Source organism: Natator depressus, chromosome 6 (genome assembly GCF_965152275.1).
Source record: "Natator depressus isolate rNatDep1 chromosome 6, rNatDep2.hap1, whole genome shotgun sequence".
NCBI lineage: Eukaryota > Metazoa > Chordata > Testudines > Cheloniidae > Natator > Natator depressus.
Window position 1 is genome coordinate 28,646,445 of NC_134239.1, and position 23,576 is coordinate 28,670,020.

General features: G+C 41.3%; 2 protein-coding genes across 3 annotated transcripts in view; both read left to right on the top strand.

Annotated features, from left to right (window-relative positions):
* The first annotated feature begins 165 nt into the window (after positions 1 to 165).
* Positions 166 to 21,399, top strand: UEVLD (UEV and lactate/malate dehyrogenase domains). The gene is made up of 12 exons (XM_074954878.1): positions 166 to 295; positions 1,682 to 1,766; positions 2,638 to 2,703; positions 4,442 to 4,605; positions 6,075 to 6,210; positions 7,620 to 7,744; positions 8,425 to 8,530; positions 9,803 to 9,973; positions 10,993 to 11,166; positions 16,194 to 16,281; positions 16,997 to 17,120; positions 18,232 to 21,399. The coding sequence occupies exons 1-12, from the start codon at positions 254 to 256 to the stop codon at positions 18,397 to 18,399; spliced, it is 1,449 nt and encodes a 482-aa protein (XP_074810979.1). The 5' UTR covers positions 166 to 253; the 3' UTR covers positions 18,400 to 21,399.
* Positions 21,400 to 22,100: 701 nt separating this feature from the next.
* The window catches only part of TSG101 (tumor susceptibility 101), a 47,301-nt gene continuing 45,825 nt past the window's right edge, over positions 22,101 to 23,576 (top strand). The window contains exon 1 of one of the 2 annotated variants that reach the window (XM_074954879.1): positions 22,101 to 22,279. In XM_074954879.1, coding sequence (XP_074810980.1) covers positions 22,238 to 22,279 — 42 coding nt within the window. In that variant the 5' untranslated portion in view covers positions 22,101 to 22,237. The remainder of the gene's footprint in view (positions 22,280 to 23,576) is intronic. The other variant, XM_074954880.1, reaches the window with a different exon arrangement.

The window sequence follows — 23,576 nt, forward strand, 5'->3', positions numbered from 1 at the left end:
CGGGGTGGCCTGGCACGGGGGGGGCTGGGCCCAGCCTGCAGGGCAGGGTTCGGGTGGGCCTGGCTCCGCCTGCGTAGCAAGGGGCCGGCCCGGGCAGGGGCGGGACCGCGGGGCCGGAAACAGCTGGTCGCTCCCGCCCGGGGACATGAGGTGAGCTGCCGGCGCCGCGGCGCGCGCGCGCCTCCCAGGGGTGGGAGAAGGAGGGGGCGTTGGTTCCTGGCGGTTGCTGTCCAGGCCGCGCGCAGCCGCCGCGATGGAGTTCTCCGAGGAGACGTTGAGGACGCAGCTGGTTAAGGTGCGTGCGTGCGCGCGCCAGACTCCCGCCTCCCCCCCGTCGGGCTGGGTGGGGGCGCGTGGCACCCTGCCCCGCCGGTGGGGGGCGAAGGGGTTAAGGCCTGGGAGGGAGCGGGCATCAGTGGGCAGGCAACCCCGGCTCACCCGCCCCCCCCGAGTGCACGCGCACCGCCGGCTCCCCTCCTCCCCCCCCACTAGTGCATCCACCTCCCAGTCCCCCTAGTGCAGGGGTTCTCAAACTGGGGGTCGGGACCCCTCAGGGGGTCGTGAGGTTATTCCATGGGCGGGGCGCGAGCTATCAGCCTCCACCCCAGACCCTGCTTTGCCTCCAGCATTTGTAATGGTGTTAAATATATAAAAATGTGTTTTTAATTTACAAGGCGGGGGTCACACTCAGAGGCTTGCTATGTTTAAGGGGTCACCAGTACAAAAGTTTGAGAACCACTGAGCTAGTGCAACTGCACCCCTGCTCACCCCTACATAAGTGCACCCTGCACCCAGCTCCCCTGTCCATATGTGACCCTCCCCACTCAGATGTCCAAGTGTACTATTTTCTGCTTATTTTCCCAATGTAGCTGCTAGTTCATTGAACCAAAGTGGGGCTTGCTGTTGTGTGATGCTTGTCGCTTAGGTGCCTGTGTTGGGGTGTCAGTTCAAATTTCCCATGATCTGGAGCACCATATCTAAATCCTGGAAGCGTGAACAGTCCCAGATCTGCAAAATTGTTGGGGAGGATAAAGAATCTTTAAGGCAGCCTATGGAGAGGGAATGGTCCAAAAGAAGTAGCTGAAGTCTGGTTTTGCAAAGGCATTAGCCCTCACCGATAATTATATTAATACCACATTTCAAACTTCAACAGTTCCTGCTGTAAGTCTACCTTAAAATGTGGCTAGCTTTTTTTTTTTTTTTTTTTTTAAGAAATGTTTGGGTTTTTCCTCTACCCTCACCCAACACAACCACTATATGGATTTTGCTCCACCTTTCCAAAATAATTCACTTATGGACAGAGACTAAGCACATAAAATTTCAATCCAAAAGGTGAATTTTTCAGATACTTTAATATGTTTGTGAGAAAATGGTTATGAAAACCCTTTAAAATGTGAAAGCCATTATAGAGTTTGCTGTTAGCAAACAACGTAATTATTTGGCTTCAACTTTTTCAAATATATTGTATAAATATATAATTGCAGATGTTAGTATGCTCATAAGATTATGCTTGCTGTGGAGCAATCTGTTTAAGAATTAATTTAATGGCAAAACTGTTAGTTATAGGTAATTATTAGCTGCCTCCTTCTGCCTTCTCTTCTCTTATTCTTTCCCACCTATCCTGTGCAACCAAAGAAGTAGTCCTTTCAAGTTGAAACATTCTTTTTTGTTTTGTGTACAGTATAAATTCCGGGACCTGACCATAGAAGAACTGAAAAATGTTGTTAAGATCTACCCAAACTTCAGATTCTCCATGGACACATACAGTAAGAATCTGATCTAGTTACTTTGATTGTTTTTTTTCAACAGTTAATGATTGTTTGGAACTCTGACTTTTCATAGGTTCTCTATCTACAATGAAATATATCTAAATTACTGTCATTTTCAGTTTGTCTTCCTCACTTTGTATCATGTGATATCGTGTGATTTTTTTTTCAGGAGTTCATTTCCTACAGTACTTGTTGTAAGTTACCTTCAACAAACTAATCAGTATATTTTTTTTTAAAAATGAATAAATTGTAACACATCAGTGATTATACAAATTGGTAATTTCATGGATTCCATCTTACTGTTCCAGTTCACTTAAGCAAATTTAAACATAATTTGATGGATTTACATTGTTAAAAGTAAATTCCTGAATCCCCCCGCCCCCAGCAAGAAGAAAAGTCCTATTGACACAAGCCTTACAGAGAAGGAAGAAGAGCAGAGGCCTCTTTTTGGAGGGATATGGAAGCTGATAAAGCACTGTAACTTGAGACCACAATGGAGAAGGTCAACAAGATGCACATAAAGTTTCCTTAGTTGTGCAACTGTCATTAAGCTTCCAATAAAGAGTGATACCAAAGGAATAAATAAAGTAAATAAATAAATAAAACATTCTGTTTTAAAAAAAGAAAGGGAGGGGGGGAAGGTCACCTGTGTGTGTTTAATTACTAGGTGTAATGTCTAAGTACAAGGAAATAATCTTTGCAGTCACATTTCACTGGTAAATGTTCATTTTCAGCATACATCTGAGATGTTGAAATCAGTAGTTATTTAAATGTGGAATGAAGCAGTATGGGTAATACTTAGAATTTTGTATTTTAAAAAAAAAATCCTCTAACCACTAAAAAAGAAAAAACTTGTTCTCAATTTCAGCTTTCAAAGACGGATCCCTTAAAGACCTCTTGAATTTCAGTGGCACTATTCCAGTGAAATATCAGGGTAAGGTTAACAACTGATAGACTGTATTTTCTATACCAAAGCCAAATACAATGGTAAGACATTGTGTACATTTAACAGTATATCTTCCTGATTAGTCACATAGAGTCTTGGAAAAGGCTTCTAATTTAGTACTGCCAAGAAGGCAGAGATATCATTGTTTCCTTTTCTAAGATGGGTGACCTGGAGAGTCTCCATGTGCCACACAAGAGTTGGATTAAGATCTCTTTCTGGGTAACTTGGACTGGGCTTGAAAAATCCACTTGCTTTGGTCATCAGTGTCTGGGGTCAAAGCTATAAGTTTTGTTTTGTTTTGTTTTTTGTTTAAAGATAATTTCCATATATGAACATAGTGTAAAATGATCCAGTGCTATCTTCCTAAATCTGCAGATAGACAGCTCCAGTGTCTCTGCAGCTTGCTGCAGCAATCACTAATCACCAAAGCAGGGGTAGTCAATTGGCAGACCCTGGGCCAAAAATGGACCGCCAGACTCTTTTGAACAGACCCCAAAATCTTTTTATTTACTTATTATCATCATCATTATATTTTTTTAATTTTCTCTGGAGTCTGGGCTATACTTTGACCAAGAAATTTGGACCTTGACAAAAAATAGACTACCTCTGGTTCAGAGTCTTGGGGGAAGGAAGAAGCTATGAGGAAAAGCAGTGGCTGGCACTAGAACCATTGTCTGGGTTGGAGGGAACAACTTGCACAAAGGCTGAGGAAAGAATAGCTTAGCGGAAATCTCTCCTCACTCTTGCAGTAGCCAGGAGGCCGAGAGGGGAGAAAATGGAAAGTAAGAGTGCTCTTCTCCTTATGATCAGCCAAAGGATTGGAGTGTGAGCTCACTTCTAAAAATACTTTTAAGTAAAGTTGATTGACAGTTAAATTCTGTACACCAATGTTTTTTCATTTAAATTTCTGGGGTTAAATTGCGCAGATTGGCTTTAGTAGTGGGGATGGCCTCGTGGCCACCTTCAAACAGGATTACATTAATGTGAACCAGGAACCTTTTAGTTTGTGCCTGGAACATCTACATAGAGGAGTTACAACCTTTGTAGTCCAAACTGCGGGGCAGTGTAGATGCCCTAAAAGTTGACATACTCCCAGTTTCATACCTTAGCTTGCCACACACTAACCATGTAGACAAGCGCTCAGTTTACCTAAATCAACAGTAGCCACTTCTATTCCAAAATAAGAGTGCCCTCACATACATTTGCCCTGAAATAACTAACTACATATTAGAGAACTGATTTAGTTATCTAGGTGAAAGACTGTGTAGATAAGCCCTTAGTCCTCAGGCTGGTGGGTGTTGGGTAAAGTCTTCATGCCCTGTGCTTCGATATGCAGTGTCCTCAGATAATTAGGACTCTTCCTTGAACTTGCAGTCTTTGAAGTCTAAATATAAAGCACTTAATAGAGTCTCCTCTTCATTAGCTCTCTGTTTCCAAGGTTATATAAACCCTATAAAAGTAAATAGATTGCTCTAAGAAGTTCCTTTGTTCTGAAAGTCAGACTCATTTGCTGGTAGAGCTCTGTAAAAGAAATGCTTTATATTTGACAGGATTTCAATCAATGATACTTAATATACCAGGTTTGGTAGGGATAGTATAAATCAATAGCATAAATAATCAAAGTAAATAAAGTGCTATATTTTAAGGAAAACCGAACACACAATCATGATTTCAGTATACCTTCAAAATGCGGAGGTCATAACTCTTTTTGTTTTGTGTCTAACAGGTAATTCCTATAACATACCAATTTGTTTGTGGATTTTGGATTCTCATCCTTTTGCTCCTCCCATTTGCTTGCTGAAACCAACTATAAACATGGAAATCTCTGTGGGAAAACACGTAGATGCACGTGGCAGGATATACTTGCCCTATTTACAAAACTGGAGCCATGTAAGGAAAAATAAATTCCAGGAAGAATACGCTATATTACATACAAATTAACACTCATTTTTTTCTCTTCTCCTACATTTGTTAATCTTAAAATGTACAGTCAGTGACTATGCAGACAGAAGCAGAAGATTGTTTCCCTTTAAGCAGTAGCCTTCAGTAGCAGTAGAAAATTTTCCTAATTTTAAATTGAGGAAAAAAGGGGATTGAACTTGTTTCTGTTAGAGAGAAGGATAAACCAAATAGAGATGTTTGACACATTTTCTTTTAGTGTTGTGAACAATGTCCAGTAACTGGGTAAGCTGAGGTTATATTTAGCAAGTGCAGTTTTTCAGTAAAATTATAGTAACTGATATAATAGCCTTATGTCTGGTATAGATATTATTGCAAAATCGAGATTGTTTGTTTTTCTGGGGATGACTTGTATAGAAGGTCCAAAAGCAACTTTAGTTGCCAAGTGGATTTCTTTTATGAAATGCAGTACATAGGTTACTTTAAACATGTGGCTGTCAAGCCATAAAAAATAATTTAATGAAATCTGTTTTGTTTTTTCAGCTAGCTTTTTAAGATAAATAAAACAAAGCTGTTGAGGTTTTTGGAGGGGGAAGAGTGGGGGTGAGGGGTGTCATTTTCCTACTTAATGAGGAAATTTCTTTGGGAATCTGTACCTGGTAATTACTGATTCATGCCAGTCCTTACTTAGCTAAAAGGTCCATTGACCTCAATGAGAGCTTTGTCCAAATAAAGACTGCAAGATCGGGCTCTGATGCAGCTGGCCTGAAGCTTCTCTAATGAGTTTTGTTTTTCTTCTTGCTGCAAAGTAGGCTATGTTTTTTCTACAGGCTTCTGCTGGTATGGGTGTGAAGATCCGTGATTTGTGACCGACAGAGCTGTGCCAGCAGAAGTCCCTACTGTAGGCACAATTACACTGACAACACTCTTTAATGGTATAGCTTGTTTTGCTTGTGGAGGGTTAGTTTTACTATACTGGTACAAAGGCTTTGCTGGTTTACTGTGTCCACACTGGGAGTGCTTTGGCAGTAAAGTTATGCCTATACCGATAAAGTGCTCCGTGTAGATATAGCCTTAGCCTGTATTTAGTAATATATGCTACTTTATCAGAGGCTTTCTTATGTCCAATAATGCTTCAAACAACCAATTGAGTTGGTGTTTGGTATCTTTAATTCAGTCTCTCTATTCTCCACTTTTCTAATCCATACTCCCATAGTCACACATTCATATTTGTATTAATAAGGTATTAAAAATAAAATAGAAATATACTCATGGGCAGTGCTACTTTTCCTCTATCTTAAAAGTTGGTTTGGGTGTGAAAGGTTGATATTTATAGTTTAGCTAAATTTATACAGTGACTCTTGACACCTTGTGATAAATTACTGCAATTTAAGGGCATGCTGTTTTATCATGATAGCTAGTAAAGATTGTAAATCTTCTCCTATATGTATGTGTTCCAGCCTAAGTCAATTATCATTGGATTAATCAAAGAAATGATTGAAAAGTTTGAGGAAGAGCTACCTCTGTATTCAGTATCATCTTCCGATGAAGCCAAGCAGTTAGAACTGCTATCCTATATTGCAAAGATAACTACAGGTGTGTAATTTTTCAGGAGATCTGAATCAATATCAGTTTTATCTATGCTTTTAGTTATTTTTATTTTATCTTTTCAAGGTGGACAATAAATATTACTTAAACTTGTAGTAGTTACATTTTCCTAAAGCTCATTATTTTTCCTTTACCTTAAATTACTTTCTGACGGCATAGCTGATTTACATGTTCTCTTATGGATAATGCAATTTAAAACTGTCTTTCAATATTTTAAAAACACTTTCTGCAGTAGTATACATTGGTGCATGTAGTAGCATTAAAGGGATTACTATTATTTGTATTGCGGTAATGCCTACAGTTGCCAACCAAGATTGTACTAGAGCAGGGGTGGCCAACCTGAGCCTGAGAAGGAGCCAGAATTTACCACTGTACGTTGCCAAAGAGCCACAGTAATACGTCAGCAGCCCCCCAACCAGCTCTCCACCCAGCGCCTCCCGCCCACCGGCTGCCGATCAATGCCTCTCCACCCTTTCCCACACCTGCTGATCATCTGTGTGCTCAGGGGTCGGGGGGAGGAGCGAGGGCATGGAAGGCTTAGGGGAGGGGGCAGGAAGCAGTGGAGTGGGAGCAGGGCTTGTGGCAGAGCCAGGGGTTGAGCAGTGAGCACCCCCTGGCACATTGGAAAGTTGGCACTTGTAGCTCCAGCCCCGGAGTCAGTGCCCATACAAGGAGCTGCAGGTTGTCCACCCCTGTACTAGAGGGCTTACCTATATGGAGCAGCAGTGCGGTGTGATTTCTAAAGCACACTAAAGTGTTGCACATTAATTGGTGCTGGTGCTGGTGCTCACTAAATACTGCTTAGTGAGCTTTAATGTTAGTACTGTTTCAAACAGTGCAAACATAGCACTAGGGAATCCTAGTACACACCACCAGAGGTCTACATGGACCAATTAATGTGCAACACTTTAGTGTGCTTTAGAAATCACCCCCCACTGTAGTCCACATTACTACTCCATGAATTCAAGGCCAGACACTGTACAAAGCAGTTCAGAGTTTTTGTCCCAAATATCTTAATCTAAACAAACAAGATGGACAAAAAGTAGCAGGGGAAATGGAAGGTGTACAGAAATTAAATGAGTTGCCCAGGGTCACACTGCATTTCAGTGGCAGAGCTGGGGGAGCGTGGTTAATAGAAAAGGCGTCTATTTGAATTTTTTTCCTTGCTGATGAAAAACTTAATTTAAATGTAAATTGTAAGAATATAATTCTGTGGAAAAAATGTCTTACTCAATGGAAGCCTTGAAAAATTAGTTTCCATAGTGTGATCAGCATATTGGAGAAAACAAAGTAATTTGATTGGTCGGACCCAGGCATTATCTTTCACATTCAGTACATGTGTTTACACTGTCTTATAAAACCACCAGCTGTGATTGATTGGTTTTTTTAAATTTTAGGTGAAACTGACATGAATTCAAAGACTAGGGTGGGTGGACAGAAAAAAGATGGAGGCTTTAACAAAGTTACTGTGATTGGAGCAGGAGATCTTGGCATTGCTTGTGTACTAGCAATTGCAGCAAAGGTACTTACTCATTTTTAATAGAATAGCTATTAATATTGTCTAGTGCTGTTCCTATAATGATCTCCAACCTAGTTCTTAGTGTATTTAAAATACAAAAACAATGACTTCATTTTAAGTACTTTTAATAATTTGTGATGTTGCTTCTTTAGTTTACCTTTTTCCTATTTAAATATATTAAACTAAAAAGATAACATGTACACATTTCAAATTTAATCATCCTTTATGGGGTCCGATAGTCAGCTGTTTGTTATAAAACATCTTAATGTTGAGCACAGATTCTTCAAACTACATAAATTTGTAGTTAAGGGATATTGTCAAGGTTGTGCCCTAGATATTGTGGAGTTCTCACAGTGTATGGTATTTCTGTATGTGCTCAGTATTTGAGCACACGAGTCAGAGTTTTGGCCTTAACTTTGAGTGTCTAAGTGTAACCCTCCTAAGGTGGGTTTTGTGTATGTAGTTTAATATACTATTTGGTAATGGAACTACCAACACGGATGTCCAGTTTTCCATTTAACATTACACAATCATTGGTGATTTGGGTGTGGGCTGTTTTGGGGGGGTTTTGTGATACAATTAAAAATTCTTTTTAAAGTGAGATCAAATCTCAGAAGCATCTTTTTATCAGAATAAACTGCATTTTATTCTGTTGCAGAGCTGAAATATATTTATTTGTACAGGGTGCTGCAGACCAGGTGGTTCTCTTAGACCTCTCAGAAGGAGCAGCAAAAGGAGGAACAATGGACCTGGATATCTTTGCTCTGCCAAATGTAGAGATCAGCAAAGGTACTCATTTTTTATATTGTAGTGGAACATATTACTGTATGTTCTGTATTTTTATTTTGCTGTATACTTATATATTTACTTTATGGGAACTAGATCACCCTAGAGAGTGATAGAATCTTTCATCACTGGTCATTAATTTAAATTCATTCTGGGTCTTTAAACACCCATTATCTTCTGATAGTTTCTCATCTCCTGAAGTGGTGTGTGCAGATTAAGACTGTGAAATGCTGGTGGCATGGTCCAGGGAAGCTGGTACTGCTCTTGTCCAATACTCTAATCTGTTCTGTTTTTAGAGGCTTAGATCTCTTGTGCTATCAATCAGGCACCTTCTAGCTGCATTCAGTTCATTTACTAGATATATTTTGTAAGATACGTTGGTTCTTTTTTAGTCCATGTTCCACCTCATGCCAAGCCACCAGAACAGACTCTTTGATACAGTGTCAGCATCCTTGACTCTGAGCTAAAGGACAAAAAGAACAGAAGCCCCTATGTGAAAGAAAGAAATGAGGATAAAGATCTTCACCAAGAATCCAGGATTATCAGGATGCAGTGTTCAGATTCTATAGCGATGGCCCCAGTATAAATACCTAGCTAGATGGGGGTTGGAAAAAGGAGAGAACTTCTTTTTTAGAGATCCAAATAATAATGTCAGGAGAAGGATGCTAGTTTTTACTTCTTAGTTTCTTAGCAAGGTATACAGAAATAAATATCAAAAAGCTAATGTAATATATGCTACCAATGCCCAGTTGTTAGAGTAGGAGCCTGGGAGTCCAGATTTCTGGGTTGTCTTCCAAGCTGTGCATCAAGCTCTGTATGATCATGGGCAAATTGAAGCCTCAGGTTTCCATCTATAAATGGGAATAATGTCAACCTTGCATGGTTCTATGAGGCGTAACTAGTTGTAAAATACTTTGAGCTCCTTGGATTAAAGGTACTGTAGAAGGGGGCAAAGTACACTCGTATTATAGGCAAAGCAGTTCCAAAACAAAGCTCTGTATACACTTTCAACACAATAGATCGGGGATGGTGATACATAAAAATATCCTTGTATATCTTTCTAGTTCAATTCTACTGTAGGAAAAAAGCTGTTAACTTAAAGGCTCTTGCGGAAAGGTAAACGAAATAGTTGTGTGTTGAATTGAACCTATATGTACTGGTTTTAGTATGGGTCATTTAAAACATTTTTGTGCCAAGTCTATCTTGACATATCTATAATTTGATAAAATGAGACTTTAAAAAAAAAACCCTCAAATTTTTTTTTTTGTTTATCAGATTTTTCTGCTTCTGCTAATTCAAAAGTGGTAGTGCTCACCGTTAATTCTCTGGGTAATGCTCAGTCGTATCTTGGTGTCATACAGAGCAATGTGGATCTATTCAGAGGAATTGTCCCAGCAGTAACACATTATAGTCACAATAGTGTGCTGCTTGTCGCATCTCATCCAGGTTTGTTGTTATTTTACATGTATCTGGTTTTTTGTTCTAATCTATTTAAAGAATATCCTTTTGCCTGATATACTCTGCTGAGCAGGGAGCCAGCACTCCTAAATTCTAATGCCAGTTCTGAGATGGACTCCCTCTTCAGACTTGGGCAAACCACTATATCCGTGTGTTTCTCTATATGGAGAGGCTGTTGGTAAGATGTTGTCTTAAGCATAGTTGAGATAAAGTGGGGGAAATGATATTATTTTGTATATCAAAAGTCTTCTTGCATATGTTTTGTTTTTGTCTATTGTTTAAACCTCATTTTATCTAGAGTCTTATGATATGTCCTCATTTTATCTAGAGTCTTATGATATGTCCATCTACTGTAGCACCTTGCAAATGTGTTAGTGACAAGATCTCTCTCTCTCTCTCTCTTTTCCCCTATGCTGTAAGGATATATAAACACAATATGATCAAAACTTCTGTTTGATAGCCCCTTATGTTACCTTATGTTAAATACTTAGCCCCTTGTTTGTTTGGAAACACATTCATGATCATAAAACTATCATGATTCCATGATCTTGTGTCAGAACTCTAAGTAAGTTGGGAAGGAAGAAGTAGACATGAACCTACCCATCCCCACACACTTAAAACATTTTACTATAACATATTAGAGCAATTGGAAAGTTTACCTTTTGCTCCATTCAAAACAGGGAACGAGGAGGAGACATTTGCGAAATGGAAAGAGAACTAAAATTTAAGGTGGGGGCTAAGTTTTTAGGGGTGGTGGTGGTGAGAGAAATTATTTGAGTTGCTGATATCTTTTCTTAATATTTTATTTGAGCTATGACATGATTATTTTCAAAGCCTGACTCATTGTTTTAGAAATGAGTAAGCTGCTGATAGTGTCCTGTATGCTTATACTTTGAGTTATAAAATGTTCCTGCTTTTGTTTCTTGAGTGTGAATTATAGTTTGCTGTTGTGTTGAATGTTGGGAGTAATTCTGTATGTTTTCAACATACTTTTGTCCCATGTTTAGTGGAAATAATGACTTATGTATCATGGAAGCTGAGTGCATTTCCTAAAAGCAGAGTTATCGGAATTGGTTGTAATCTAGACACTGAGAGATTCCAATATATTATCACAAACTTGTTGAAAGCACAGACCGTAGGAAAAGAGGCTTGGATTATCGGCGAACGAGGGGAAGATAAAGGTAAACTGATACATGATTATGACTTTGAATTTGAACTGTTCTAGAAAGGGGGGGAAAGACACATCCTATGGAGAGTGTTAGTGTTTACAGCGGGGGGGCAAACTGCGCCTCAGGGGCCGTATCCGGCCCTCCAGATGTTTTAATATGGCCCTCGAGCTCCCGCCAGGGAGTGGGGTTCGGGGCTTGCCTTGCTCTGGCGCTCCAGCTGGGGAGTGGGGTCCGGAGCTTGCCCCACTACATGCGGCTCCCAGAAGCAGTGGCATGTCCCCTCTCCAGCTCCTACGTGTAGGGGCAGCCAAGGGGCTCCGCACACTGCCCCCGCAGCTCTCATTAGCCGGCAGCCCCAGCCAATGGGAGCTGCAGGGGCAGCGCCTACGGACAGGGCAGCATGCAGAGCTTCCTTCTGGGAGCTGCTTAAAGTAAGTGCCGCCGAGAGCCTGCATCCCTGACTCTCCCTTGCACCCCAAATCCCTGGCCCAGCCCTGATCCTCCCTCCCACCCTCAGTCCCAGCCCAGAGCACCCTCCTGCATCCCCAGCCCCTCATCCCCACCCCAGAGCCCAAACCGCCAGCCAGAGCCGCCCCACCCTCCTGCCCCCAACTCCCAATTTTGTGAGTTTTCATGGCCCGCCATACAATTTCCATACCCAGATGTGGCCCTCGGGCCAAAAAGTTTGCCCACCCCTGGTTTACAGGGTGTCCCCCAAGATTCTAGAGCAGGATGGGAGCAAACAAAGATGCTCTCTGTGTGTCCCCAGATGGGGAGAAATGTACAGAAGTACAGCCTTGATTGTTTATTTGGTATAACACTAAATTACATTGAAGATATTGAAGAGGGAGGACTCTTTTTCAGGGAAGGGAATGCATGGGGGTAAAAGTATGTGGAGGGCTGTCAGTACTTCAGAGAATACCATGTTTTCAGAGGTGCTGATCCCTGACTCATATGGATGTTCACAGTAGCTGTGGTTGCTCAATACCTTTGCAAACTGGCTGTAGTTGATTTCCCAAAGTGCACAGCAGCAACAAGAATGGAACCCAGGAGTTTTGGGTCTAGAGCAGGGGTGGGCAAAGTTTTTGGGCCGAGGGCCACATCTGGGTGGGGAAATTGTATGCAGGGTTGGGGTGTGGGAGGGGGTGTGGGGTATGGGAGGGGGTGTGGTGTGCAGGAATGGGCCCAGGGCAAGGGATTGGGGCAGAGGAGGGGTGCGGGGTATATGAGGGGTCTCAGGGAAGGGGGTTGGGGTGCAGAGTGCAGGAGGGGTGCAGACTGCGGGAGGGAGCTCAGGGCAGGGGGTTGGGGTGCAGGAGGGGTGTAGGGTGCGACAGGGCTCAGGGCAGGGAGTTGGGGTGCAGGAGGGGTGTGGCGGGGGCTCAGGGCAGGGAGTTGGGGTGCACGGGTGTGCAGGGTGTGGCAGGGGGCTCAGGACAGGGAGTTGGGATGCGAGGTGCAGGCAGGGGGCTTAGGGCAGGGAGTTGGGGGGTGGGGTCCAGGAGGGGTTCGGGCTCCGGCTTGGCGCCGCTTACCTAAAGTGGCTCCAGGGTGGCAGTGGTGCGCACCGGGGCCAGGGCAGGCTCCCTGCCTGCCTGCCCTGGCCCCATGCCACACTGCTCCGGGAAGCAGCCGGAACCACATCCCTGCGCGGCCCCTGGGGGATGGGGTGGGGCACAGGGCTCCATGTGCTGCGCTTGCGACGCCTCCGGGTACCTCCCCCGAAGCTCCCATTGGCCGCAGTTCCCTGTTCCCAACCAATGGGAGCTGCGGGGGGCAGTGCCTGGAGACAAGGGCAATGCACCGAGCCCTCTGCCCCCACCGCCCCCCCCAGGGATGTGGTGCCGGCTGCTTCTGAGAGTGGTGCGGGGCCCGTGGCACCATGGGTGGGGGGCAGTCCTGCGGGCTGGATCCAAAGCCCTGAGGGGCAGGATCTGGCCCATGGGCTGTAGTTTGCCCACCTCTGGTCTAGAGGAAGATAGAATTGAGTTGAGTGCTCTTTACAGAACTGGATACAGTGAGATTTAGCTTCTCCCTACGTTTAAAAAAAGTAATGTATGAAGGATAAAGTAATTAAAAAAACAAACAAACTAGGCTCTTTATCACATCTGCTTAAACTGCTACTCCACATAGAAACGTCAAACTTTAATTCACGATTGTGCGGCATCTGCTCCTACACAATGCAGCTACTGCTACCTTTCTGTTAAGTGTCAGGTTTTTTTTCCTCTTAAATTGAAAGCCATGCAGAGGTGGTAATTTCTTCAGAGGAGGGTTATCTCCCTTTCTCCTTCCAAAAGTTGTCCTCAAAATAATGAAATCAAATTTTTGAAAAAGCAGTTAGGTTAAAAAACCAAAAAACTAATATGGGCATATCAGAAATGTAAACTGTGAAGCATTCTGTAATGGAGATTTGAGTATATGTGAAGAATGGAAATAGCAGCTAAACTTTGGGGTAAACTAGGCTGCCTGGATGTTAGACATTGATAGGCCATGGTGTTTCATGGACAGGAGATAGAAAACAATGTACTGTTTTTAGAGTAATTTTTAATGAGAAGTCTGTTTAAAAATGTCAGTAACACTTTTCTAGTATACCTTTCTGACTCATAGTGAAAGTTGTTCTATCAATGTTTTCATTGTATGGCTCCTTTAAGTCATGACTTCCAATTGAAAAACAAAAGACTGATTTATAAGGAATCAATCATAGATTTAATTTGTTCAGTAGGTTTGTCAGTCTTCATGAATCTGGTCTCTGTCACACTTCAAAGTATCCTTGATAGCTTATTGTAGCAGGTGGCTTTTCAACTGACTTGTCATTCCCAGCTTTCCTTCCATATGTTAGGCTAAACAATAATATATTTGTCTTTGAGTTCAAAAGAACTGAAAACATTATACCACATCAGATGCATTACACATTGAGGCACATTGGCTCCCTCTATTCTCTGCCAATCCTGATCTACAGGACACAACTAAGGATGAGAGAATAGCTTGGTCTCCATGGTCCATTTGTTCCTCAGGGTCTCTGCTGAAAGTGAATATAGTAGTTTTTGTGATGATATTTTTTAGTTTGGATAACTGTCTGTCTGCTAAGAACCTGATACTCAGATCTCAAGTTTAGGATTGCCTTTCATCATGCTTGCTAAATCAAATGCACGCTACTATGTAGGATGTATTTTCCAGTTACTTTACAGAAAAGTCTGAGGGGAAAATATTTAACCCAAATTCTGCAATAATTGGACTGAACAGAAAGGTTTTACCCAAAAATTTATTTTTCTTTTGGCAATATTCCTATTTGAAATTATGATAGTGGGGACTGGTTGATTTAAGGGAATTAGTAATAGAGTACGGACCTTTCACCTCTAAGTTACTTCAGATCCAACTTGAGTTGACAGAAAACTATCACCTGACAGCTGTCTGGGGGCATATGTAAAATGAATGGGTAGGTTCAGTCCTATTCTTCGTAGATAAGTTTCCATACCAAATGTGATCTTTTTTTGTGACACTTATCGTCCCCCTTGTGTGTGGTTTAAACAGAGATTAAATGGAAATGGAGACTGAACTAGCCTCTTGCCCTTAAAGTTAGTCCCTTTAGAGGGTTTAGTCATGCTGGCAGGACAGTGTGAGCAAGCTTGCATAGCTATTTTCTGTGCTATGTAAGGCTGTCATCCCAATAATATTCATCAGCCTTGTGGATGCGCATACCCACCCACCCTGGTAGCAGCATCATGCATTAAGGGGGTGGGGAAAGACATGAAATCCAAAAGTTTAAGTTGTAGGTAAGGTTATAAAAGCGTATTAAAATTTAATAAAGGAGATGGGAGTGAAAAAAATAAGACTACTGAAGCTGTTTTAAAAAAAACAGGAATGCTGAGAAATTTTAAGATAAAACTTATGGTTTTTTACCTGTATCCCTTCTCTCTTTGCACCAACACTTATGAGACAGTCTTTTACCATATGAGACTAACAAATTTATTTGAGCATAAGCTTTCGTGGGCTACAGCCCACTTCATCGGATGCATAGAATGGAACATATAGTAAGAAGATATAGAGAGAGAGAGATACACACACATACAGAGAAAGTGAAAAGATGGAGTAAGAGGCTAATTAAGATGAGTTGTTATCAGCAGGAGAAAAAAACTTTTGTAGTGATAATCAAGATGGCCCATTTAGACAGTTCACAAGAAGGTGTGAGGATATTTAACATGGGGAAATAGATTCAATATGTGTAATGACCCAGCCACTCCCAGTCTCTATTCATACCCAAGTTAATGGTATCTAGTTTGCATATTAATTCAAGCTCAGCAGTTTCTCGTGTGAGTCTGTTTTTGAAGCTTTTCTGTTGCAAAATTGCCGCCTTTAAATCTGTTACTGAGTGGCCAGAGAGGTTGGAGTGTTCTCCTACCGGTTTTTGAATGTTATGATTCCTGATGTCAGATTTGTATCCATTTATTCTTTTGCGTAGAGACTTTCCGGTTTGGCCAATGTACATGGCACAGGGGCATTGCTGGCACATGATGGCATATATCACATTGGTAGATGTGCAGGTGAACGAGCCCCTTTCATGTTCTCTCTGTGTGTGTGTGTGTGTGTGTGCATGTGTGTATATATATATCTTCTTACCATACGTTCCATTTTATGCATCAAATGAAGTGAGCTGTAGCCCATGAAAGCTTATGCTCTAATAAATGTGTTAGTCTCTAAGGTGCCACAAGTACTCCTGTTCTTTTTGCGGATACAGACTAACACGGCTGCTACTCTGAAACCTGTCTTTTACCATATGTGTCTTAACATTGACAATAGAAGCCACATTCTGCATAGTGTACTTACTAATGCATAACAACAAATTCTGTTAAACCCTTATGTGAAGCCTTTTTTTGAACAAGTTTCTCCAGGCCAGTTCTGCCATGGAATTTAGAACCTCAGAAAGACGCCAGACTGCCCTCAGGGCCTGTACCAGTATACACTTCAGAAAATCCAGTTTAAAACTTTATCATTCCAATATTTTATAACATTGACGAAAGTTTGTTTTTAATTTGATTTAGTGCCTGCATGGAGTAGTTCTAATTTAGTAACATGTCATCAAACTGAAGGAGTAGTGAATGATAACTCTCAGGAGCAGTTGGCAAACAGGTAACAACACTGTTACAATAGTAAACTTAAATTCACACCAACCTGTTACCAGAATAGTAGAGGTGTGTTTTTTTCCCAATCCGCAGAGTTCAGAATCTCTGAATAATATGACTTTCCTTTACTACTATGAGCAAGTCTGCTTTGAAACTTTCAGGTCATTGGTATACCTTGAGTATATAGGAAAAGACTATTTTTTTTTAGTTCTGAATTTTGTTTTTCCAGTAGCTAAATATAGTTAAGTGGTAATGTTAATAGAATAAGTGTGTGCTCCTCTAAACTGTTTGCAACACTTACACTAAAATGCGTTGCATCAGCATTTATTTGATGCAGTAAACTAGGCTGTTCATAATCCTAATACATGACACTTATTTAGTACCTTCCCTCTGAGGTTCTTAAAGCACTTCTTAATCAAGAATACACTGCAGTGAACAGGGTATATATTTAACATTGCTTTTCATAGAAATTAGGAAAATGTCTGCCATGATAACTTTTATTTATTTAGCAAAATTTTACCATTTGCATGGAGAAATTAAAAAATTGTGATCTTTGTAGAATTGGGAAATAAAGCATTGCTTTAGAATGCAATTTTTAGAGAAGCAGACAGAGGTCTTCATATGCTATGCAATACTTTTTGTGTGTTTATGGAATACTGTATGTCAAACAAAACATGGTAACTGAAGAAATTTCTAAAACCACATTTTTCTCTGTTATGTAGAGCCATGGAAGTTCTTAAGGGAAAAGGTCAAAAGTCCTGGTCTGTTGGGCTGTCAATAGCTGATCTGATTGAAAGTATACTGAAAAATAAAAGAAAGATTCATTCCATATCAACTCTGGCAAAGGTAAATATGGTATTAATTTCATATATTTTTCTATTGTGCCTTTAATCCTATTACTCATGTTAATTGTAGCCGTATATAGACCTTAGTCTTGACCAGCCATTCTATAGACACACTATTTTAGTTACTTTATTCCTACAACAGGCACCCAGCTTTTAGGATCCATCTGAAAATGAGCAAAAATCAATTACTGCAATTACTATCGTGGACTTTCAAATTATAGGAGTTGAGAGATGCAACATGTGCAGTGCTGGTGTCCAGCTCATCACTGATCAAGGCTATTAACACAGTTAGTTTTGGCAAAATAACAGGCAGATGTGTCATTGTTCAAAGTGCTTAATGTTGAATGCAAATCTCCCCAAAGGCCAAACATCTTCAACTCCATTTACAAGAATCCGATGCAGATTTTCTCACTTCTATATTTGTCAAATCAGGAGACACACTTTTCTAGTTTCTCATTTTCTAATTAGGGAAGAGAGGATATGCTTATATTTGACAAAGACAGAATCTCAGACTAGATTTTAATTAAACTTCATTCTAAAGGACTTAATTAAAGCAATATGTTGTTTATATTAGAACACACTGTGGAAACATTTTTCTTTAGTGACAAGGTCTGTGAACTTCCTATGTTGGTGACTGATCCATTTTGTGCTTGAGATTACAAAGGCTTGTTTGTGTTTCATTATGTACATAAACTTAATTTCTTCTTCTCATCATGTGAACATTTTAGCACTTGTTATGTGAAATAGCTATTCAGGTATGGGAGTAACTAATAGTGTCTTGAGATGAACATAAATTGTACAGACTCTATGCAAGATTCGAACAAAAATCTAATTTTATTTTGAACAAGACTTATAAAATTTCAACTAATTTTAGTTGCAGAATGTTGATGATCTATTACTAAGATTTTAAAAAAAAAGTAGAATTTTTAATCTACTATACAGTATTATAAATAACAAACTAAGCTATGCTTGTCAGCTAAACAAAGCATGTCTTGTGATTAATTATCCTTGCTTATTTAAAATTGTTAATGTACATAATTTTGTATTTTATAGTGGGCATGGGGAATGGAGATTAGAGTTGTTTTTATGTACATTCTTTTTTTCTATTTCAGGGGTGTTGCAATATAAACAGTGAAGTATTTTTAAGTATGCCATGTATTCTTGGAACCAATGGGGTGACTGAAATTATCAAACCACTGAAGGAGGATAAGTTGGTGGCAAAGAAACTGCAAAGCAGTGCAGCATCAATTCATGACCTTCAACAGCAATTGAAACTGTAAACACAATGGAATCATGCCATATCTGCTCATGAAAATGCTGGGTTTGCTAAGGGAAAATGTTTCCCTGGTAGATATAGGTTTTTTCTTATCTACCAGGGAAACATTATCATTTCCTTTCAAAACTGCCTCACTCCTTCAAACCATTAGTTAAACTATGTAACAGAGAACATCACAAAATGGAAAGCTTTTTTCTTTTTTTAAAAAAGCTGTAGCTTTTGTAGTCAAAATGAAGAGATAATCTACAACTGTGTTTTGTCAAAATTTATGTAACTTTGCCTGCATTCTTTGTTACTAAGCTATGCACTATGTAGGCCTGATTTTCACATTCACTATGTTTCTGTTGTGCCCTCTGCTGGGACAAATAGGTTGTAAAGCTGACTTAGCAGTCTATCTGGAAGTGTGTCTAGTGTAGGGAGAATCCTTGGGTGGTGTAGAGCCACTACAGAAGCAGTATGTCACCTCCCTTGTAACCTTCAGTGTAGGGGGCATGACTAGAACACCATTGCACTCCAGCTTTTCAGTGCAGTAAAGGATTGACTAAAATGATCCTCATGCTTAGCAAACACGATAAAGCACTTTATTGTTTTCATGTAATTGAACTTGACACTAGAACACTGCTAGGAAAAATGGGAAATATTTTTTTAATGATACACCTTTGAGCTTGAGCTTTTGGGCATTGTGTATGAATGCTGTTGTATGTTCATTTAATTGTCTCAGCTTTTTTCCTAGAATTTTTCTCTATTCTAATTGTTTTGTATGTTTTACAGCACTTTAGGTGCTTTTATGCTATATGTTTTAGAAATAACTTTTTTGTTTTAAACACTAGAGGTATGCCAACAAATACAGCATTGGTACAGATACTGTACACGGTGGTGAGGTGTTTGTGTGGGGGGAGGTGGGAATAAAGGACAATCTTACAGTTGAGTAATATAGAAGTAAATAAGACTTGGAGGCATAATTAATTCATGGAAATATATGATTCAAAGCCCATTGATGTCAGTGGGCTTTGGATCAGGTTCATAAGGAATAAAGTGACTGGGAAAGGCAACTGAATCTGAGTAGGGAGACACTCCTGGCTGACAAGGGTGAGGGGTGTACAGAAAAAGCAGGATACTAGTGTTTAAAATAAACCAAAAAAGAATGCATGTTGGTACAAGTGGTTTTATCGACTTCTTAAATAATCTTTGCTTGTTCATTATCTTACACTCCGAAAAGAAAAGTAGTATAATTCATCTTGTGAGTAGACTTTAGTATTCAGTTGAATACTAATGATACCAAATACAGTAAAGGAGAAAATGTGGACCCAACTCTTAAAAGTGCTGGTATGTGTTTCTTAAAATACCATTGCAGCTTTATGTTGGTAAAGACACAATATATGAATCAATTAGAGTGATGATACACTTGCTTGTGCCTTACACTTATACCTCAGAAAGGGCCCAGTCTTAAAGAGGCTTAGTACCCTCAACAACCTTTTGGGCCTGATATGTATCACTTACAAGTCCAGTTTCCATTGTGATAGATGGGGGCACGATCTAGCCCATTGACATCATTGGGAGTTGTGATCTTCTGAGTGATCTCAGGATTGAGACCAAAAATAAGAAAACTACATTTTCCTTAATGGGACCACCATTCATATTGCCCGAGCATTTTTTTAATGATTTAATCAGTGATGGTTTGTAAATAGTGATTATTATGATAGAACAATTGAGCTGGTTGTTTAAACATAATTGAGCACTAGTCTCTAGCTGTACTGGTTTTCTTTGTAACTTATTAATATCTTCATGAATGAGCAATAACTAACTTTTCCTTAAAGTGTGGTGCATTTAAAATTGTTCATAAAGAGGGCTACACTTAGCTAGAATAGATCATCTTTGTACCTTAATGTTGTATCTTATTTTGTTAAAAGCTGCAGTCCTCTTATAATTGTCACTTTTTAGGATAAATTGTATTTAGCGCTCATAATTCAGAAATCTGATCTAATTTTTAAATATATTAAATGCCATTGTTCAGACATTTCCAATTTTTATTTAAAAAGAAGGGATTGCAGCTTTAAAAATACATTACATGGCACTTTACATTGTTGTAGGAAGGAAATTGTCTAAAGTCACTTTTAGACTAATGGCACTAAAAGGCATCTGTTGTATGACACTTATTCTTGTTCAGAAACAGTGGGGAAAAATAGTGTTTTAGATGCACAAAGTACTTGTAAGACGTGGCCTGCTATTAAGGGCCTCTAAAATGAGGATTTTAGTTGGCCAGCCATTTCCAGTATCCTAAACAGCTGGTGTGTTGCTGCAAAACTCTTAATGTTGATATCTAGGTTCAGATATACTGAATTCATGTAATTTGTATATTGCACTGTTTTCCTGCTATTCTGTTTTTAAATTATGGTTCTTTTGCGTTGATGGTGTCACGAAGTATCGAGTCGTTGTAATCTATATACTGTGTTTTCATTCAATTCTGTTTTAAATCATGGTTCTCATGTCTTGTGGTTCTCAAGATCTAATGATTCTTGTTATGCCTCTAAATGAATTACTTACGCGAAGGTTGTTCTTGGAAAAATTAATCAAAACTGCAGTAGACAATAGGAGGACTCTAATAGTGATCATGCGCTGTCCAAGGTACCATTCTGAAGGGTCTCAACTAAAGAAACACATCAGGCACCAAGATAATAGGAGATGCTCATTAACTCTAATACTATGTTACGGTAAGTATGCTCTTGTATTAAAATATTAATCATGAATCAAACAAAATGCCATTTGTAACTACCTTTGTAGTGAATGCAAGAAATGTCTTGTTGCTTACATTACGGCTGTCAGCAATAAGCTTCATCCGTACGCTGTTAAGAAGTGGTAGTAGTAAAGGATGCAGAACGCGATACCTATGCTGTCTATATATTAGTCTCTTCTATCTTATGGACTCATTTACGTGTAAAATTTAGTATGCACTCATGTGCTTACAGAAGGGGCCACTCTCCTGGTTTGCCCCTGTGGCTTAAAGCGGGGTTAGTCAAGAGGCAAACTGTAGGCCAAATCTAGTCCACCAGACACTTTTTAACAGACCCTAAAATCGTTGTTAATAGTTACCTTTTTTTAAAAATAAATTTTTCTTTTCTTGTTCAAGAAATTTGGACCTTGACAAAAAATAGACTACCCTAGTCATAGCAAGGCCCAGTTTATACTCTGCTGTCATGTAGTAGGGCTGTGGCCTGTGGCTGGCAATGGCTTGTGAGTACTACCCTGGGGGGCCCTCTTGTTCTCAGAGGTGCACATGAAGAACTGGACTTGCTGGTGTCATTATTCCTCTTGCAGCCTGTGTGGTGCTGCCCCTGTGGGTGAGGCCCAGTCTGCTTCAGCCGAAGGGTAGAAACACTCTTGAAGGCAAGGTCCCTGCAAGGGAAACGTTCAGAACCTGTTCAGCTAAACCACTTTAAGGTGGTTGGCGCTGCTGTGTAGACGCGCTGTCCATGAGCTACTTCCCACTTCTTCCAGGCTCAGGCGCAGCTTCCGCGGCCCTGCCACGCCCCAGGCGTCAAGGTGCGTTCGCCCCTGTGTCTCTCGCTCTCTTCCCCTCCCCCCATGTCACATGACCTTTCTGAAGCTCTCAGCCGCTGGCCGAGGCCCAGTATTGCCTGAACTCCCCACTGTCACGTGACGAGGGCAAGCGCCGCCGAGTTCGGAAGTGACGTATCGGCCAGCGGAAATGGGTCCTGCCGGAAGCGAGCTCGCAGTGAGCTTCCTGTGTATGCAGGAGGAGGAGCCGGAGGCGCGCGCTAGGCCGCTCTCTCGTCTGCGCGGCGGCGCCGGTGACGGCGGCCAGTCAGGGGGGCGAGGCTGCCATGGCGCTGTCCGAGAGCCAGCTGAAGAAGATGCTCGCCAAGGTAAGCGGCCGCTCCCGAGACGCGGCCCCCCGGGAAGCGGCCGCTCCACCCCCTCACACACACACCCTGTCGGCTCCGCCACACCCCCGGCATCGGGCGGCCTGGTCTGTTCTGCTCCCTCCGCCCCGCAATATCTCGTAGAGCCGGTTGCTTTTCCCGCCCCGCCTCCAAGCTGGGGTCCGTCCCCCTCCTGCCCTTTCCCCGGGGGTTCCCGTCCTGGACGTCTCGCTGGGGTGGGGCCGGAGCAGCCAGGCGAGACCCGCCCCCGCCCGTGGGAGGCTATTGTGTAGGGAGCCCTGAGCCGGGGGGCGGTGCACGGACTCCTGCTGGGCGTGGGGGGGCCCCGTCTCCAGGCGCCTGCGGCGAGTCTCCCCCCGCCCCGTGCGGAGAGGCAGCGCTGCGTCTTGCTCTGCCGCCGCCACGCTACGGTGGGCTAAGGGACCGCATAGGTGTCTCTGGGACAGGAGTCAGCAGAATTTAGCTGCTTTGGCTGCCTTCTTCCCTCGCCGGGAGCTGGAAAAAACACCTCTTTTGCTTGTGGCTCAAGGAAACCTGATCTCGGAGTTATTGCGAGAAAATAATTGTAGGTCCCCGTCGTGCTTCGCTGGCTCTGAGCACTTCAGTTTGACATCGGTCCGGAAGCTGCCCTTCTGTTAACCTGCTGAACAAGCCATCGGTTTAAACTGGTGCTGAGGAGTCAGGACTCCGTAGCTCTACTAACTTTCTTTGTGATCTTGAGCACATCGGTTTTACATTTGTGCTTCCATTTCACCATAATGCATTGAAGTGTTTGATTTTGTTCCTTGGCTGAAAGATTTTATATAAACGTAAAGTATTCTAGTGACAAGTCTAGTAAGTGTGGTGGTATCACCATTTCTAAGTGGGCTTTTTAAATAGTGGTTGGGTTCAGCCAAATGGGGTTTAACTATTTTTTTGCTGAAGTGCCTAGGAGCCCTACTTGTGAACCTTTATTATGCTAAGCGCTGTACAAATACAAAGAAAAAAGACAGTACTTACCTTGTGGTTACTTATTGTGTCTCAGACTGGTTTTTAAACCACCACGCTAGGGATCAGCAAAAACCACTTGTACAGCAGATGCTGCCATTACACAAAAAAAGGAACAAAATTGTACTGAGTGGGGTATTTGCATGGCAGTGTTAGCACTTTCCATATTAACATTAAAATACTCACTTATTTCTGTATTACATTGGTTACTGTTGTAGGTTTCCCCTGTACCATCGATATTTAGCAAAAAATAAAACATTTATGTTTAGAAATTGATTTTGCAATTATGATT